This window comes from Mizuhopecten yessoensis, unplaced genomic scaffold (assembly GCF_002113885.1).
Source record: "Mizuhopecten yessoensis strain PY_sf001 unplaced genomic scaffold, ASM211388v2 scaffold8111, whole genome shotgun sequence".
Classification (NCBI taxonomy): Eukaryota; Metazoa; Mollusca; class Bivalvia; order Pectinida; family Pectinidae; genus Mizuhopecten; species Mizuhopecten yessoensis.
The window spans coordinates 485,348-504,742 of NW_018407384.1; the positions used below are offsets into that span (position 1 = coordinate 485,348).

The 19,395-nt window shown below is 36.4% G+C and overlaps 2 protein-coding genes across 7 annotated transcripts in view; one reads left to right on the plus strand and one right to left on the minus strand.

Moving 5' to 3' along the window:
- Positions 1 to 1,116: 1,116 nt before the first annotated feature.
- On the minus strand, positions 1,117 to 8,179 carry LOC110454944 (neo-calmodulin-like). Of its 3 annotated transcripts, XM_021504774.1 has the most exons (7): positions 7,759 to 7,950; positions 4,753 to 4,815; positions 4,499 to 4,527; positions 4,016 to 4,046; positions 3,353 to 3,496; positions 2,482 to 2,724; positions 1,117 to 2,151 (listed from the first exon to the last, which is right to left on the minus strand). In XM_021504774.1, exons 3-7 carry the CDS (start codon positions 4,499 to 4,501, stop codon positions 2,123 to 2,125), a joined length of 450 nt encoding a protein of 149 aa, XP_021360449.1. In that variant the 5' UTR covers positions 4,502 to 4,527; positions 4,753 to 4,815; positions 7,759 to 7,950; the 3' UTR covers positions 1,117 to 2,122. The 3 variants fall into 3 exon arrangements, with proteins under 3 accessions (XP_021360449.1, XP_021360450.1, XP_021360447.1); XM_021504775.1 differs by lacking the exons at positions 4,753 to 4,815; positions 7,759 to 7,950 and adding an exon at positions 8,031 to 8,179; XM_021504772.1 differs by lacking the exon at positions 4,753 to 4,815 and having other exon boundaries at positions 7,759 to 7,949.
- A 3,699-nt stretch (positions 8,180 to 11,878) lies between these two features.
- LOC110454917 (centrosomal protein of 128 kDa-like) overlaps positions 11,879 to 19,395 on the plus strand; it is a 43,438-nt gene continuing 35,921 nt past the window's right edge. For 3 of the 4 annotated variants that reach the window (XR_002463411.1, XM_021504730.1, XM_021504732.1), the window contains exons 1-4: positions 11,879 to 12,525; positions 13,965 to 14,026; positions 17,957 to 18,043; positions 19,231 to 19,311. Coding sequence is in view for 3 of the 4 variants with exons in the window: in XM_021504730.1 (XP_021360405.1) it covers positions 13,988 to 14,026; positions 17,957 to 18,043; positions 19,231 to 19,311 (207 nt within the window). In the remaining variant the exon portion in view is untranslated. The remainder of the gene's footprint in view (positions 12,526 to 13,964; positions 14,027 to 17,956; positions 18,044 to 19,230; positions 19,312 to 19,395) is intronic. The other variant, XM_021504731.1, reaches the window with a different exon arrangement.

The following is a 19,395-nucleotide window of genomic DNA, read 5'->3' on the forward strand; positions in this document are numbered from 1 at the left end:
CGTGCCCTTTATTTTTAGGATCAAGCCATTTCTACTGTACTCTGCTCGTTGTTGTCCCGTTGCTCGCTCCGGCAGCGCTCCAGCAGAATGTTTGAACATGTTCAAAAATTTCAACCATCACCTGCCATTGCTAAATTTCCCGCCGATGTTCTGACGTTGTCCTGAGGATGTATTACCGTTCTTAGCGATGTGACACTGTTGCACTGCTGTTCTAGTACGGTCCCCGAAAATCGCCAAATTTGTGCTCAGGTATAGCTCCGGCAACCCAAATTGGCTAGGTGTGACACGGCCTTAAATGAGAGACAAATTACTGGTATTCTGTATGCTTTCCTCATCGTTGTTACATAGCATTATTCCTATCAGTTAATATGTGTTCCTTGCAATGTGTGGAGCTCTATGATTGTTATTGTTTCGCCGCCACCAAGTAGCGGAAGCGACAATAAGGTGTTGCTTTTCTAACGGTGGCGACGGCAACAACATTAAGTTTTTTGCGTTGAAGTTAGTTTCTCTGAAACCATTAGTGCTAGACCAACCAAACTTGGACCATAAATGCATCTTAGGAAGTACATCTCAACCCATGCATCAAATGCTTGATGAGGCCTATCTTTCATGGTCCATTGACTTCGTCAGCATCTCCATCAACGTTAAGTTTTTGCATTTTAGTTAGTTTCTCTGATATGTGCATATAAGGTCAAAGCGTGGCAAAGGCGAGACATTACAATCCGAATGGCTTGTATAAAATGCACAACAAGATAAAATAAATATTTACATATGTATTTTAGTTAACTGTATACGATAATGCTCAGTTGTGCTAAATAATACCTGACAGTGTCTTACGGTTGATGCATGTTTATTTGAAATATAAAGATTAATTCTGTAATTTTTCAAAAGTTGTTGATTTTTATTCCTCTGTGTAATGTGAACCTTCCATGGTAAACTCAACCAACCTGACTTGGCTTACTGATGTACAGATGTAACTATATTCTACTGAATGCAAATTTTTCGAATGGACCCTGTCAGATAGATCTAACGTATAAGTGGCCATATACCTTCCAATACTTGAATGTGAATTCCTAAAAATGTGAATTCAGAACAAATTTCATAATTAAGTTAGTTGCACATCAAATTCAAACAGTCTTTATGAAACATCACTAAGTTAGTTGCACATCAATTTTAAACAGTCTTTATTAAACATCACTAAGTTAGTTGCACATCAAATTTAAACAGTCTTTATTAAAAACATGTGTACAATGTCACACTGGTTATATCAGTCCATTATGTGTTCCAGCTATCACCATCTTCTCTGTCTGTCCATCTGTGTGTAGACATCACTTTGTTACTGATACTACTCCTTAAGGACTGTTCCGGTTTGAATGATACTTGGTACTCAGAACCCTTACTTCAGGTATACCAAATGGAGTTACCTCCCTCTACTTATGTATATACTGTTTGCGCTACTCATCTCCAAGTACTACACCAATTTGAATGATACTTTAATATGCCTTTGTTCAAAGATAAATTACTACAAATATATAAACACAACTGTTTATTAAATATTTCCTAAAACATATGTATTAAAAGAGGATTACCATTCATGGAAAGCTTTGATTTGAAGCATCCTTACAGCCAGAGCCTGGATTTTTTCAAAAAAAGAGCTGAAGGGTTGTGCTACAATGAGGTAATTATTAATCACTGGTTCAGACAGAGAGGACCTTAGACTTGCCTTCCCTTCACCAGTCAATCTGTCATCTGTGTGTCACTTTGTCGGGGGCATATTTTCACCAATATTTGCTAAATTTTGTTTGTGAGTACCTCTTGGGATGGTGGATTGTGTGTTGTGCACTGAAAATTAGAACACACCCCCAACTGTATACAGAGTTATGGCTCTTTGTTTAATGTGACAACAATGTGTTACTTTGTCCAAGCATGTCTCATTTAATAACAACCTGTCGCACTGCCAAATTTAGTGTGTGAAGATCTCTCTGGATGCCCGAGTGTCGTGTCCTGAAATACTTGTTGAAATACAGAACAAGCGAGTATTCACTTTTTATTACAGTAACAACAAATCAATGAATTGTCATAAAAATTGTCTAAAAAAAGGCTTTGGAGTAGTAGTAGTTCATTATTTGGCAAGTAATACTTTCGCAAATTCTGAAAAATAGAAAAGAAAAATTATTGATATTGGATACATGACTGTATTATTTACATTCCAGTTTAATATACATGTCTTGGAAATAAAAATCAGAAACTTTATTTTTTAAATTTTTCGGAAACTGACTTTACATTTGAATCCTTTGTGGAGGTAGATTTTCATAGTGTGGATTAATTTAGATAGACATTTGTGAAAAAGACAATAAATGGAAAAGTTTTCTTCTGATTTCAGTAATCTATTGTCACTGTCTACCTGTTTCAACCTAAGGAGTTTGAAAGAACAACCACAGAATGGTTGACAACTACAGTTAGGGTGCTTTTGATTTTTACCTTGATAGTTGATATGTCCATCACCACTGATGTCAGCCTCTCGAATCATATCATTCACTTCCTCCTCGTGTAATTTCTCACCGAGATTTAACATGACATGTCTGAGTTCTGCTGCACTTATATAACCATTTCCTTCCTTATCAAACACTCGAAAAGCGTCAACGATCTCTTCCACTGTGCTCACATTGTTGACGTGTCTGGTGAACATGGCTACAAACTCGCTGTACACAATCTTCCCAGTACCTGTCAACACAGCACAAATACTGCCTCTCTGAGATAAGTCCACTTCACTTATAATTTATAAGTACCTACTTTGCGTTTTTGAGCTACTTGTGTTTATCATACAAAATAAATTGACCTTCCTCACGATCGTTTGACGGCAGATTTTATTCATTATGTTAGTAAGTATCAAACCAGAGCACTTAAACATAGAAAAATAACCTTTTGAAAGAGATGGTATTCTCTTAAGTTTTTGTTTTGTTCTGCCTGAAAATAATCCTTAAAACCTGTGACTTTGATTTTCAATGATACCAGTTTTAATGAAGAAAAATGAAAACTGCCTAGGTTGAAGGTCAACATCAGTTCTCAAACAGCTTTATACTTTGTAGTACAATGTTTTACTAACAATATTCTTAGGTCCATAAAGTTGGAGTACCAGGCAATGTGACTGGTAATATTCAGCTGTAATGTTTCACTACCAGGGCACCAGGATTCAAACCGTGGACCTACGATTATTATACTGTCACTCAAACCAACTGAGCTACCTGGTCGATGCAAGTACCCTGTCCCAGTCACAAGAATTCTCTAGTGTTTTACCTGAAGTAGGACAAGGAGCCCTAACATAACAGTAGTTTATGTCCACAACACCTACCATCCGTGTCTGCTTCCCTGGCCATCTGTCTAACCTCCACCTCAGAGGGATTGAGCCCAAGGGATCTGACGAGGGAGCCCAGATCCTTGGTGGCCACCCGGCCATTCCCATCCATGTCAAACAGACTGAAAGCCTCCTTTACCTCTGAAACAGGTACACCAAAAGGGGAGATAATTTCAGGAGAATTTAATATGGGGGTAAAAATGTTCTATGCTAGCTCGACAAAGCTTTGTCAAGCTCATCAGTAAATATTTCCTGGATCCTGATTGTAGTACTAAAAGTCAAATCAAATCTATAGAGATCATGGGCAGTCTCTAAATAATGTAAAGTGTTGATAGAGAACTCTGGGATTCCTGTATTCATGAAACCTTTCTCGTGCTCAAATCTAATTTCTTGTTCTGGTGGTAAATTATCAAAAATTGACATTTTGTTAATGAATGCAGGACTTTTGGAGAGACTTAAAGCCAAACCAGTTTTCAGTGTTTAAGTGTACTTTTTGACCACGTCACATGATTTAAGTGAGTTATGAGAAAGTTTGATCAAAGAATCGATGTTTGAGCATGAGAAGGGTTTCATAAATACACTCCCTTGCCTGCAGTAATGTCGAACAAATTTCTCTTTTTATAATTACTATTACATTATTAATGCAATAGGACGTCTTACCTCGTAATTGTGAGTCTGACAGCTTTTCTCCCTGAAACCAAAATTCATCTCGTTTAATTTCAATATTTAGATAAAACCTGTTTCTCAAAGTAATGAGCATCTTTTTTAGGTGAGACACATGCCTAATTGCCTCATTTATGTAATGAACTTGTAAGTGTGAGTGGATGACCAGTGTCGACTGCACCGTCATCTTCCTGGCATATTAGTGATGTACACACAGTCACACACAGGAGTTACAGCCACTTTCACTCACATATTCCAATGACATGCAAATATTAACATATAGATCGACTAATGACAATTGTTCAACAATTTATTTTAACAGTGAACAGATTACAACATTTGACACGATACATGGAGGCAAAGCGACATCTAATTTCGGTAGACTAATTTGCATGAAAAATATTTGAATTATTGACAATCCTTTCAAAACTATATTTTGGGATGGTAGGTTAATGTAAATACATATAGGCATGTACTTACCATTTTAAACTAACTGCAGTAAATGAAACCTGCAATAAAACAGAAACATAACAGTATACATGTAGTATTGAATCTGTTTACATGTACATTTATATATGATCTTTATTTATTTTACAACAATTATGAAACAATTCATTTCAACTTATATAAATCACTCTTGTTGGCCTGGATGTTAGCACACACAGAGTCTTAATGTGGGAGGAAATCAGAGAACCTGAAGAAAACCCCACATGGTCTGGCAGGTGACCCCATACCTTTTCAGGTCCGATCCTGGAATCAAACTTGGCCGCCTTGTTGAAAGGCAAGAGCGCTATCCACTGCACCACCGGGGTCCCACACATGAATATTAGAGTGGTATAGATATATGGAAACAGTATAGGCTTCATAAGTGATCAGTACACATGTAGTATAGAATCAGTATAAATGTAGTTTGGACTCAGTATACATGTAGTATGGAGCAGTTTAAATGCACTATTGATCAGTTTGTATGTAGTATAGAATCAGTATACATGCAGTATGGAGCAGTTAGCTTGTAGCATGGAATCAATAAACATTTAGTATGGACTCAGTATACATGTAGTATGGAGAAGTTTAAATGCACTATGATCAGTTTGCATGTAGTATAGAATCAGTATACATGTAGTATTTACATGTATCTGTGTTTTCAATTTGTCGCCACATTTCTAAGAAATTACGTGACCAAATAAAATGTGATACCAAGTGACACCTGATGACTGTATCCTTGTGATACTTGATGACCTGATACAATGAGATATCTAGTAACTGGATACAGTGTGATATCTAGTAACTGGATACAGTGATATATCTAGTAACTGGATACAGTGAGATATCTAGTGACTGGATACAGTGATACCTGGTGACTGGTTACAGTGATACCATATGCCCAGATACAGTGTGATACCTGGTGACTGGATAGAGTGTTATCTGGTGACTGGTTACAGTGAGACCATATGACCAGATACAGTGTGAAACCTGGTGACTGGATACAGTGATAGCGTATGACCAGATACAGTGTGATACCTGGTGACTGGATAGAGTGATATCTGGTGACTGGTTACAGTGATACCATATGACCAGATACAGTGTGATACCTGGTGACTGGTTACAGTGTGATCACTGGTGATTGGATACTTGTTTGTTTGATTTTGTTTAACGTCCTATTAACAGCTAAGGTCATTTAAGGACGGCAATGTGATTGGATACAGTGTCATACATAGTAACTTGATACAGTGTGAAACCTGGTGATTGGATACAGTGTGATACCTGGTGATTGGATACAATGTCATACATAGTAACTTGATACAGTGATACCATATGACCATATACAGTGTGATACCTGGTGACTGGAAACAGTGATACCTGGCTACTGGTTACAGTGTGATCACTGGTGATTGGATACAGTGTGATACCTGGTTACTGGATACAGTGTGAGACCTTGTGATTGGATACAGTGTGATACAAAGTAACTGGATACAGTAATACCATATGACCAGATACAGTGTGATACCTGGTGACTGGATACAGTGATACCTGGCTACTGGTTACAGTGTGATCACTGGTGATTGGATACAGTGTCATACATAGTAACTTGATACAGTGTGATACCTTGTGATTGGATACAGTGTGATACAAAGTAACTGGATACAGTAATACCATATGACCAGATACAGTGTGAAACCTGGTGACTGGATACAGTGATAGCATATGACCAGATACAGTGTGATACCATATGACCAGATACAGTGTGATACCTGGTCACTGGATACAGTGATAACTGGTCACTGGATACAGTGTGGTGACTGGATACATTGTGATATCTAGTTACTGGATACAGTGATATATCTAGTAACTGGATACAGTGATATATCTAGTAACTGGATACAGTGTGATATCTAGTAACTGGATACAGTGATACCATATGACAAGATACAGTGTGATACCTGGTGACTGGATACAGTGATATATCTAGTAACTGGATACAGTGATACCATATGACAAGATACAGTGTGATACCTGGTTACTGGTTACAGTGTGATACATAGTAACTGGATACAGTGATACCATATGACAAGATACAGTGTGGTACCTGGTGACTGGATACAGTGATACCTGGTGACTGGATACAGTGATACCTAGTTACTGGATACAGTGATACCTGGTTACTGGATACAGTGTGACATCTAGCGACCAGATACAGTGACCAAATACCTGGTGACCCCAAACAACGTTATGCCTAGTGACCAGATACAGTGACCAAATACCTGGTGACCCCAAACAACGTTATGCCTAGTGACCAGATACAGTGACCAAATACCTGGTGACCCCAAACAACGTTATGCCTAGTGACCAGATACAGTGACCAAATACCTGGTGACCCCAAACAACGTTATGCCTAGTGACCAGATACAGTGACCAAATACCTGGTGACCCCAAACAACGTTATGCCTAGTGACCAGATACAGTGTGACATCTAGTGACCAGGTACAGTATGATACCTGGTGACCCCATACAACGTGATACCTAGCGACCAGATACAGTGTGACATTTAGTGACTGGATACAGTGATACCTAGTTACAGTGTGATACCTGGTGATAAGTTTCAGTGTGATACTTGCTGACCAGATATAGTATGATATCTGGTTAACAGATTTAGTGTGATACTTATTGACCTCATACTAGAACCCGTAACTAATTATAAAGGTACTGCTTTTATGTTCGCGAAAATATCACTGCGGCCAGTAATCAAGCCTGCGAAGAATGACGCTTCTGTCTCTGTGACCGCAACGAACATATCAATCAACAAGCATACAATCTCTGAAGCGCTATATGAAATCAAAGATTATGATTTGATATTCCGACCAGGAGATAGAAATAAAGTTTTGTGTGTTCCTAGGACCGCGTATACTATACAAAAAGATAAAAGATCTCGAACGATTTTGAGGATTTTTTTTTATTCATTCTCAACCAAATTATTTATACCAGAAGAAAATCGGAGGAAAACACCAGAAGTTTTGTTTTTATCGTCAATTATGAAATATAAATTTCATCATGAATATGTGATAAATATAGCGCATACATCATGTGATACACATAAAACAACAATATACATCGAACTGGCAATATACCCCCAACTGGACACTCTACCCCTACCGGACAATCTACCCCGACCGGACACTCTACCCCTACCGGACAATCTACCCCGACCGGACAAAAACATTGTAAAATTTACTGTCACTTACCAGATCTTTGTTCGGCTATAAGAGAGACAAAACTTGATAAGTCTCTGTATGGATATATATATAAGATGTAGACGATACGATGACGTTTGTGGAGAACGCCGTGGATGCGTTAGGGGTTCGTAGTCCAGTTTCCTATCACCTGTCCCCACGTCTGTTTGGACGGGTTATCATCATCTTTATCTATTACTGACTACAACCTGTCGTCACACACACGGAAACAACTTGTACTATAGGCCTACTCATTATATTATCAAATTAATTAATCCACTTACCGTCAAATCTATTTCCGTCCGGATTGGAATAACATTACCATATATGTTCCTGATTCATATGATCTATTGCACAAAATACAGGCTTTCAACACCTTTTCCCACATAACACTTATAAAGCGTTGTTGTACTCGTGGAGCTGTACTTTGTGTCGTGAATTCATGGATTGGTACGGATTTCCCGTTTCAGCGACCAGATAGGGAAACACCACTTTTCACATTGTACATGTAAAAGTGATTTTTTTTTAATCGCCTGCAACCGCACGATCTTACTGAGTAAGACTCCTTTATTTGACTAGATAGTCAGTGATGTTCAAATGATCTCTGTAGAAGGTAGAATTTTCACTCCCATAGTCAATGATTTCGGACCTTACAGAGAGAGGGGAATGATATATAGTGGTGATTAGTAATATACCATATAGTCTGTTAATTTATACAAGTCTGGATACTTGAGGTTCCATGATTGCACGGGGTGACCTTTAGTCCGACTTATGAGCCGACACCAGTCCGAGTAATATTTTAGACACATTGCATTCGATATAACCATGCACAGTGATACACGATTTATGAACGGCCCACGTGCTAGTAGCTCGGAGGGAGATCGGACATCCCAGCCAGCATCCGTATTGTTTATTGATGAGGAGATATTGGTAATGGTCTTACATCTCCCGTTATATCACTATCGGTTACCTAACCTCACACAAAACTACAACTCGCAAAATTAGTTTCAACACTTGATATGGTAGGTTTTACCTCTACATAATTCGCCCCTCAATCAATTTTTGTGGCTCGTTTCACCCAGTGTCACACGTCAGTGAACTTTATATCGACTAGTTGATATAACCGAACACCACAAGACCTATTGCGCGGACGATAATCGCCATACACAGAACAAAATCCTTCAACAACCGAGTTGCAGGAACTTTCTGTTCTGTTTTTATTTTAAGAATGTTCGGTTAAAGTCGCATTAGTCTAGCGGTTGTTTGCTTGTTTTTTTAGCTCAGCTTAGCTCAAATATAGACGATTTTCGTGAATGATAGGTCCATCTCAAAGTGTCATCACACTGAAATGTCATAACCTTGGCACACCAACAGCATGATGCTACATCCGGTCACTGAAATGTCATAACACGAGCACACCAACAGCGTGACACTCCACCTGGTCACTGAAATTTGCATAACCTGGACACGCCAGCAGTAAGCAGTATGACGCTCCATCCGGTCACTGAAATGTGCATAACCTGGGAACGCCAGCAGCATGACGCTCCATTCGGTCACTGAAATGTCATAACTTTGGCACACCAGTAACATGACGCTCCATCCAGTACATATAAGGTCACTGTAATGTCATAACTACAACTACCTTTAAAATCGGTAGCCAATTTATTGTCACAAAAGGCAGGCTGGTGATGACACTGAGGGACTCCAACGTCACAAAAATTAATTAGACAGAGATGCAGACAGCACCTGGGAGGGAGTGATCAGCGAACACTGCAAGGAGAGACACAGAAGGTGCATTGGACTTGAAGTTTATGAGACGAAGGGCGGTTTCTCCCCCTGCGTTGGAGAACTTAATGGGCTGGTTTCTCTCATTTTTCAGTAGTGGAAGACGGCGAACACTCAACAAGGATGACAAATTGTCCGGAAGAAATCAGAAGGATTGAGGAGGGAAAGAGAAATATGTTGAACTCGACCGGGTAGTATATCTGATCGGATATCTTTTTCATCATCACCTATCAACCTGTATCAGGTGGGAACAGACGTAGGATCCTCGCCGCAACTAAGTGTAGCTGTGGGGGCGGGTTGGGTTAGGAATAGCCACATGTCCTGTCAGGTTGCAAAGAAGAAGACATAACAATACGTCTTGTAGCCCTACAAGCAGATATCCTTGTGGTGTAGAAGGAAAGAACTAGTGTAGGGACGAGATAGTCCGAGATTTAAGTTGTGGTAACGGGGAAGAAAGGCAGGAAAACCTCGAAATGCCGCATCCATTTTGAATCGGTCAAGAATTTTAGAGATAAAGTTTAACCTGAATAGGAAGCTTGTTTTTTTAAGCAACTAATAGTTAACATGGAAATATTATCAAAGCAATCCAGACACCTCACGCGATAGCCCACGAGAGGATGAAAACTAATTGATAAGCTGATGGAAAAGTGTGGGAGAAGAGGGAAGACTATATGACCGAAGAGGTTAGTTATAGAGGGTTTACACGCGGTCGGTGTGGAGACATTGCAGACCTCAGAATTCGTTGGGAAAGTCAGAGACAAAGCCATCAGATAATTTGGAGAAGCTGCCGAGAAAGCATCATGCTTTGCAGTTGCTATGGTTTCGACGAGAACAACAATATAGAAGAGTAGTGGTGTGGTCACCACTACTGACCCTCCCGCCGGAGTATATTGTGATTGACGTTCAGAATATCTGGAGAGGGATTACCATCACCTAATGATGCCTGCTGTTACCCACTGCATGATTCGTAAGGGATGACTAATGTGATCCCCTACCGAATTGGGGATTTACTTTTTTGTTTTCTACTTGGGACGCAAAAGCGACCAAAATAAATCGGCTGCACCCATTGCATTATTTGGGATATTTCTATTTCTCTCTAATTCTATTTACCTTTTATTTCCGGCCGTTTATTTCCTGGTGCATTGCTTATCAATACCTCACTTTTGGCTTTAGTGTTGAGCGTTCACCAAGGTGAGGAAGGCAGGATTGCTGGAATAATAATACAAATTGATAACTGGAGTTTCTTATCTACCGTTGTATATAATTATAATTACTTTAGTAAAATCAAAGAAAGCCTCTTTTTCAACAAGATTATTGTAGAGAGACAAATAGATTCTTGCCCAAAATGTATTTTATTCTAATTTATTAATTTTATTTTTCATTTATTCATTTTATCCACTATACATTCAAATAAACCAACTGGTAGACAGCTTATGAAAAAAAAAATAGCAACAAAAAAAGGGAATACCATCCCATAAACAAGTACAGTATATAAATCGAGTGTTATTTAAGTATATAGAAATACATTTAAATGTCATATTTTATGCAATATGGGGACATGCATATGCAGAAAACCATTTCATTTTGATGAGCCGTCATTAAACATATATACATACGAAATGTTAATATGGAGGCCAACAACTTAAGAGTATTTACATTTTTTAGCTGTTTTATGTGAATGTCGTCGTCGGCTAGCTCACGACGAGTGGCACTTGACACAGGCCCAATTTTTCCCACACTTGTTTTTGCGAGGTCTATTATAGTCTGTCCCTATAATTAAGCCGTTTTTGAAACACTGCCATCAACACATGTCCAAAAATCTCAAAAATTAAAACGTTCTTTTAGAATTTCGATAAAGCCTGAGGCTATAATAAACAAACAAACAAAACCCAAACAAATAATGTTTTTAAATTTTTTTTATTCACCTTTTTATATTTTTACAAACCTAGTCCATACACAACGACAAAAAAATAGCATAGATTTTTTTTATATATATTTCTTATGTTGATGAAAATTTAAAAAAAAATCTTAAAGTCCAAAAAAGTTTTCCGATATATTTTTGCTTTTTGTAAGTAAACTGACAAAAATCTGATATTGCAAATATTTTTTTAGCGACTTTATAATCTGTTTTGTAATTTATGTACTTTTGTCTAACTGAATAGGTCCCATAATGGCTACAACTGAAAAAGAAAACGGAGTCAAGCATTTGACTGAAAACAAGCGCTGATAGATTGATAATTCTCCCCTCAGGAACCCCATTGTCGTCATAGCCATTTCTCTTTGAGAGCCTCATTAAAATTTTCATCCAATGAAATTTCAGCCTAGACGACTTTGCGTAGCTGTTGTTTATTGCGATGGCGGCTGTTTTGATATGAGAACAAGTTCGGGCTCATCATTTTATTATAATATCGTGTATTTTATGCTACTGCAGAATCCATGGTAAAATAATTCCAACAATTTAATACATGAACCCAGTTAGCCTCAACAAGGGCTTTTGTCATGTCCTACATCTCCTGTATAGAAGCAAATCGTAATTCAATTATTCATCACTGGTGGTCGATATCAAAACAAAGGTGTTTGCAATTTGACACCTACACTCAACATAGTTTAGTCAAAGTCTGTCGCTGATTTCTGGGCAGGCCTTTATTTTTTGGTAATTAAGGCATTTCGATTCCATTTTGTCCATTAATTATTTACGATATGAAACAATTTGGACGTTGTGTCGCCCGTTTGTGGCAAATTGCCTCCAAACTTGAACGTGATTGAACATGTCAAAGAGCTCCTTACTGGTAGAGGATTCCTATGAACGACGTGACCTAGAAACACCGGGTTAACGGATTTCTGTTTTACTTCACTAAAATATTCAGGAAATGTAGCCAAAATAGTATCAAAATGTGACGTTTTGTGATTAGATATAGGATTACTATTACTGATTTTGAATTGGTGAGGAATGAGGAAATGTTCACAAGAAAATTGAGGCTTAGCCTAGTGTAGGTAAGTAATTTCTCTAAAATCTGTAAACAATTTAATAACGATGTATGACAGGATTAATATGTATTAAGAGGATCAATACCGACTATCAGATGGTATTTAATTATGCCAAATGATCATGTCTTCTTAGTTCTAATAGTGTGCATTTATACATATGTATGTGTCAAATGGTAGAAGTCGGAATGACTTGATGAACAATTTAATGTTTATGGTGGGCTGTCATTGAAGTTTGCAAAATGAACATGCATGTCTGATCTTGGTATTGGTGTTAAAATCTCTGAAAAATTGAAATGGACATATTAATGATACATATTTAGATGATCATCATCTTCACATGTAGGTTCTACATATATAACAATACAAGTTCTTAATTTTTGATATGATGTCATTAGAATGAGTAAATATAAGTGAAAATGGAATGGGGGGGCTGGGGGGTACTGATATGCTTTTTAAAGTGTCTGCAAGTTGTACGTGTGGCAAAACAATAATTAGATGCTCAGCAAAAAATTGTTATTACAAACCGATATACAGTTTTTCAGTACTAATGTTATACCAAAAAGCAGTATGTATTGGTGCTGAGTGTTACCATGAAGCTCACAATAATTCATATCGATAAGAACCTGGAGTGTATATATACATGTAATATATTTATGTTGGAGAGGTTTTATTTTATTTTACATCAAAATAATAAAGCAATGGCTTCAAGACTAAAAATAAATAAAAGCTCCCATTTGGCATTGAATAGTACAAAGAATAAGGAGCAACAAGAACTATACAGGTGCAAAAGAAAAGAACACAATATGGGAGGAGTTGGCGTTGATGAACATATGTGATGGACCCTGTTGACATTTACTGACTTATTTACTATAGCTTTAAAAACATTTGTTGTCAACTTTTACAATGCCAAAAAATTTGTAGGAGACCGGGAAGTGTAAAATTTTAATGATCATTCAATAGATCAATTGTCACCAATTGCCATGTTGGTACATTAAAAAGAGCTTGATTAAAATAACTATTCCAAGTCAAAGTTTTTAGATAGCACAAAATGCCTGTTTTAGTATGGATGATAACTGTATTGATGGAATGCTTTTATTTTCATAAAAAAATAACACGTATTTTATAACAATTACCTACATCTGGTCAGGTTTAATTTTGAATCAAATCTGAAAATCAATACGGCTGCCTGCAGTGGTTGTCATGGATTTGTTAAAAAAAATGCACATTTTCTGTGACAGTGCAATAAAACTTGAAGGAATATACGTACTGTGATTTTTCGTGAAACTTTCTACACATGCCTATAATATAAATGACCCTCTCAAGTTAGATTTTAACTCAAATCTAAAAATCAACACAGTGTGACCAGTGAGGGCAGGTTACACATTCTCTCATGTGGGATCCTATTTTATACTGTATATTAACTTTGTCTGCTTATATTTATACAGGGTGAAGAACTTCAAACTTAAAAATGGATGACAGAGTTCATCAATTAACAGACAACTTACAGGTGAGCCCCCCCCCCCCCCCCCACCCACCCATTCAATGCAATAGTAAGATTTTGTTATGCTGATATCACTTTCTAGTTAGTCAAGCATGCATGGTGGTGCAGTAGAATTTTTGAAATTCAGTTTATTTCTGATAGACTTGCAAATTGATGTAAAAGAAACTTTCCCCTCAGTTGCAATCCAAACAGCGATGTGAGAAAAATAGCAAGTACGAGTATGTTGTATCAGGATGATACAGTCCGATACAATCCTGATTATTTATAGCTGCATCCTTTTATCATGTAGAGAGTTTGCTTCCCTTCTTTTCCTTTATGAAATGTTTCCATGTGTGTACCAATTACATGTGTAATGCTGATTTCCTCAAGTGGTGCTTATAAATTACAGATTTAGATTTATTTAAGATGTAAGTACCAATCACCAGTCACCAATGTGTATCTGGTACCAAATCCTTTGGTTTATCAATAAAATTTGTTGAAATGAGTGTATATGACCAAAACAAAAACAAAATGAGAACTATCAATCAATCAAAGCGTATTTGGTCATTGTCTAAGGTGATACAGGTCATCAACCAAATTGTTGCAGGCCAATTAAACTGGTGCAGAATGTTATATTTTTTTAATATTAAGGGGATTTACAGGACCATAGCAGTTTATGGCCTTGCGGAGAACAGCTACATTGTAGGTGGTGCTATTCAAGGGCAGGTACCCAAATATATCATCCTTTAAGCTTATAGGCCAGGGACCAGAATTTCACTTGGCCTGACAATAAGATAAATTGTTTTAAATTGCTTCCAATATCAGGACATCTTGTTGATATTGATTCAATTGTCAGAAAAATATTGCTGACTTGATTTAACAATATGGCCAACTAAAAGCTTTGAAACAACAAACAGACCAGCCAGCCTTTGTCCTTGGTTTTGATAGTCTGGCAATGGTTAGTTCCATTAGTAAGAACAGCTTGCTAACTTGACAAGCAGGGTATACGTAAATTGTCATTTGATCAATCTTTTTGTTTGTTGGCTCAAAACTTCAAAACTCTAATGCTGTGTATACCTATAGCTCTCCACACAGATTTCCTAATGCCATTAACTGTATATACAACAAGATCTAAGTCTATCAAATATGTACTGGTGAATCCATTGATGAGAACATGCTTCTTTTTGGGTGTGAAATGTGTTTTTCTTGAAAAAACCCATTGATATTACACAGATTTTTATAGTTCCTTGATAAATTCACACTTAAGTGTGTAAATGATAAGTACTGTTTTGTACAGTAGCACTACTACATATAGGATGTTATCAATGAGTAAAAAACAACACTAGGTGTCACATACACTTTGTACATAGTTGTAAAATACACAGTACATGAACAAAAATATATAGTTGTCATAGACAATGTATAAAATACACAGTTGTCATACACTGTATAAAATACACAGTTGTCATACACTGTATAAAATACACAGTTGTCATACACTGTATAAAATACATAGTTGTCATACACTGTATAAAATACATAGTTGTCATACACTGTATAAAATACACAGTTGTCATACACTCTAGAAAATACACAGTTGTCATACACTGTATAAAATACATAGTTGTCATACACTGTATAACTATGCAGTTGTCATCACTAACAATACATACTTGATATACTTTATACAGTGTGTAAAAATATGTAATTGTTATATGCAATGTATAAAATTGTAATTGTCAAACAATGTATGAAAAAAATTGTTGTAACCTCAAAAAAAAGACATTGTCATTATACTAAAACTACAATTTCACCTGCTAGTAGCCTCATTTGAAAATGCTGGAATCTAGCTTTGCTAACATATAGTTGATGTATGTTTTTACACAGTATAAAAAAGAAGTAGACACTACTTTCTTACCAAAAAACCTGTATGTAGACTGAACAGTCATAAAAGTTAGATATAAAAACTAGAGTACATCAATAAATCAATTTAGAAAAACTTGATTAAGTGTTTGGTTGTGACTCATAGTTAACTGCCTACCCCAAATAACATTGATAAACGGTGCTTCTTTATGTTTGCTGTATACATGCACTTTTATAGAGTATTGTCAGGATCGTTCTGATTCAGACAGAGCCAACATATTTTCCTATTAGCCATATCAATTGATTATAAATTTGGTATTTAGCTTTCTTCTATTATAGATCTTAAATCAGAATTATAATTAAATTATAAATGTACATATGTCCAAATAGGTAATGTGTTGTTGGTTAACAGTACCTCAGCAGGAAGAGGATCATTATAATTTCATTCTTGTTGATAGACATGTCTGAGAAATGTGAATTTAAGGTTTGTGCTTTTAGGATAATTGATGAATGAAACCTAATTTTATATGTCTATCACTTTGAATAATAGTGTGAAATACCATTATGTTTTTTACTTTTTTAATTTGGAAGGAAGTTGTTAATAGTGAAGTCTATATATATATATGTACATATAAAACTGACATTTAAAGTGAATGTATTAGGACATGAAAATGGAATTTAAAGTTAAACAGGCTTATCATTCACCTCTCCAGTCTTTTGTAGGAACCGGAGATGTAAGTCGATTTACCTGTGCGTGAAAGTTATCGAACGGTTAGGTCAATAAGATAGTTGTGTGCCGTGTACCCAAAGTATTTAACTATTCCTTCCAACACCTTCCCTAAATCATTATCAATGAATGTTTTTGTATCCAATATAGTAAATTCACTCGGGGAGAAAGATTGTTTGAGAATTCAAGCAAATAGTTTTACCTGATTTAATTTATTTAGGCAACAAAGGCTAATGTGTACATGCATGGTAATACAGATTATGAAAATATATAAACTTTTTTTTCTTTTTGCTTGAGTTATATCCTAAGAAACCACTTGTTAACAATCAAAACTTAAGTGACACTCAAGATTTCTGACCGTCCAAAACCATAGGGTCACATTTAAATTGATTACCAGTACATTCACAATCAGAGATTGTTAAAAATGATTCTTTAAAAATGCACTGGTACACCAGTATATGATTTAAACAATCTCATCTATGGGAAGGTTTTGGTGACCATGGCAATGCTTTTCTCATCAGTCTTTTACAGACAGACAGGACAGATTATAAAAAGGTTGTATTATATCTCAGCTAGGTTGGTGCAGTATCACATAGAAGTCCAGTAGGACAGGGGCAGGTAGAGCTTTTGTGTGGCGTAATCAAATATTTATACCGTTAAATCCCACTTATCCTGGTAGGTGCTGTTATAGCATTTTAAGTTGTAAATTAGCATTAATATATTCCTGTCAGTCTACCTGTTAACTTGTGAGATAACACTGTAACACACGAGATCCTATTGGCAAGTTGTCTGGCAGTCTAGCTATCACCTGTTGGTGAAAGTAGATATTTAACATTTATTGGGAGGAACAGTTAACAACACTGTGATTGGTGTCGTAACTTAGATTTCTGATATATACAGAATTACTGTAAAGAACCTGAGAGGTTTTAAAAGGAGAATTGGCCATTTTGGCAGTTGTGAAATCATTTGATATGCTGTGATCGATTTTTATCTACGTGTATGTAAACAGTTGTTAGGTTACTGGCTAAGTGAGGAAGTACACTTTTAAGGAGGTGTTATAATTTCCTACAATACCACCACACATATATACTTGATACAGAATTAGTATTACCATAAAATAATTTTAGCAACACAATTCCCACAGGTGAAATAAATTTGAAATTCATTTGATTGCTTTATATGTAAAACATGTACTACTTAATAGAAAACTTTGATGTACCTGTATACTATGCCCTCTGAATTTATCCCCGCACATTCGAGATACTCTTGTCGAGAATTTGGCGATTTTGGATGACTTGATTGAATAAGTGAATTTGATCTAAACCAAATTTCGTATATCACATTTTAACGTTTTTATTCATTTGTAGGGTACGACTCGGAACCTGCGGTCGTTGGATCGTATGCTTGGTACCTACAGAGATGTAGGTCGGGAACAGAGAGGCGCCGTAGACAGGGTAGGTGTCCTAGTTAGTACTCAATGCTGAGTTTAGTCATTGGAAATGACTTTCATTTACAAAATATATACATCATAAAAAGACGTGATAAGGGAAATATTGAAAAATTAACATTTGTCATTTCTGTTTGAAATTTATTGTGTAGGTTCATACAATTTACGCAGTTATAAATGACACATTTAGAACGCTATGGACATATCAGAAGTTCAACGTTAAGATACATTATATTACTACGTTGATGTAAAAACGACAATTTTTGTACCTAATCTATTTAATCTATGGCAGAATACTTTGAGTACATGTTGTCGTGTGGTACATTCATGCATTATTAATTAGCTAATTACATAAATGTGTTACCTGTTCTGTCATCTGGTCACTGACAGGTGTGTCCAGGCATGATGTTTTAACAGTAATACTGATCTACTATTGACATCAAAGGAGCTGTAATATTCAAGCTGATACTTGTAGCTTTCATGTTCTGTTACAGTTACATGTTCTGTACATTTTCAACATCAAATCATTATCTACATCCATGAAAGCTTGTTATTATCTACTAGTATTTATGCGGGAAAACCCTTAATAAGATTTGTCTTCCTTAAACCATGATCCAAAGAAGTGCAGTGTTATAAAATGTGTCTTGAATTACAGTATTAATGATTGTTATACCAGTATATGAAAACGTGTAAAAAATTATTGCCCATCACATTAATGTCAGATAACATGTTCTGCATCAGTAAAATACAATTTCAAAAATGAAGATGACATCAGAGCTGACTTGAATATTAATTAATTGATGGTTTTCCAGTTTTTTCCTATTTCCATAATCATTACTTCCTTTAAGAAATAAGTGTATTTTGTAATATTTTGATGAAATATGGGAAAAAATTGATAGCCATAATAAAAAAAATGAAAAGTTTTTCAAACAGTAGATTTAAATAAATTTTTACTATTCAATATTAATACAGTAACGAAGGTATATGAAGGAAAGAGTACTATAGTTGACAGTCAGTAGTATATATATATAGTGTTTGTGGTAATGTGACTGGTGTTTGTGGTAATGTGACCGGTGTTTGTGGTAATGTGACCGGTGTTTGTGGTAATGTGATCGGTGTTTGTGGTAATGTGACCGGTGTTTGTGGTAATGTGACCGGTGTTTGTGGTAATGTGACCGGTGTTTGTCTCCACAGTTACGTGATGACTTAAGGACAACACAGGATGAACTCCAGCGAGAGAGGGTGAGGAGCCCGCTACACCACCGGGATTATGGGGTACGTCATGTCAGTCACAGTACCACGGTGGCTATTAACACACACACAGGGGAATGTAAGGGTACCTCAGTGTTTGTACAAATA

Coding starts and splice junctions, on each gene's coding strand:
- LOC110454944 (XM_021504775.1), bottom strand. Junction 2,725..3,352: donor CAGGGAAGCAGACACGGATG/GTAGGTGTTGTG, acceptor CTGTGTTGACAG/GTACTGGGAAGATTGTGTAC. Junction 2,152..2,481: donor TGGACATATCAACTATCAAG/GTAAAAATCAAA, acceptor TCTATTTTTCAG/AATTTGCGAAAGTATTACTT.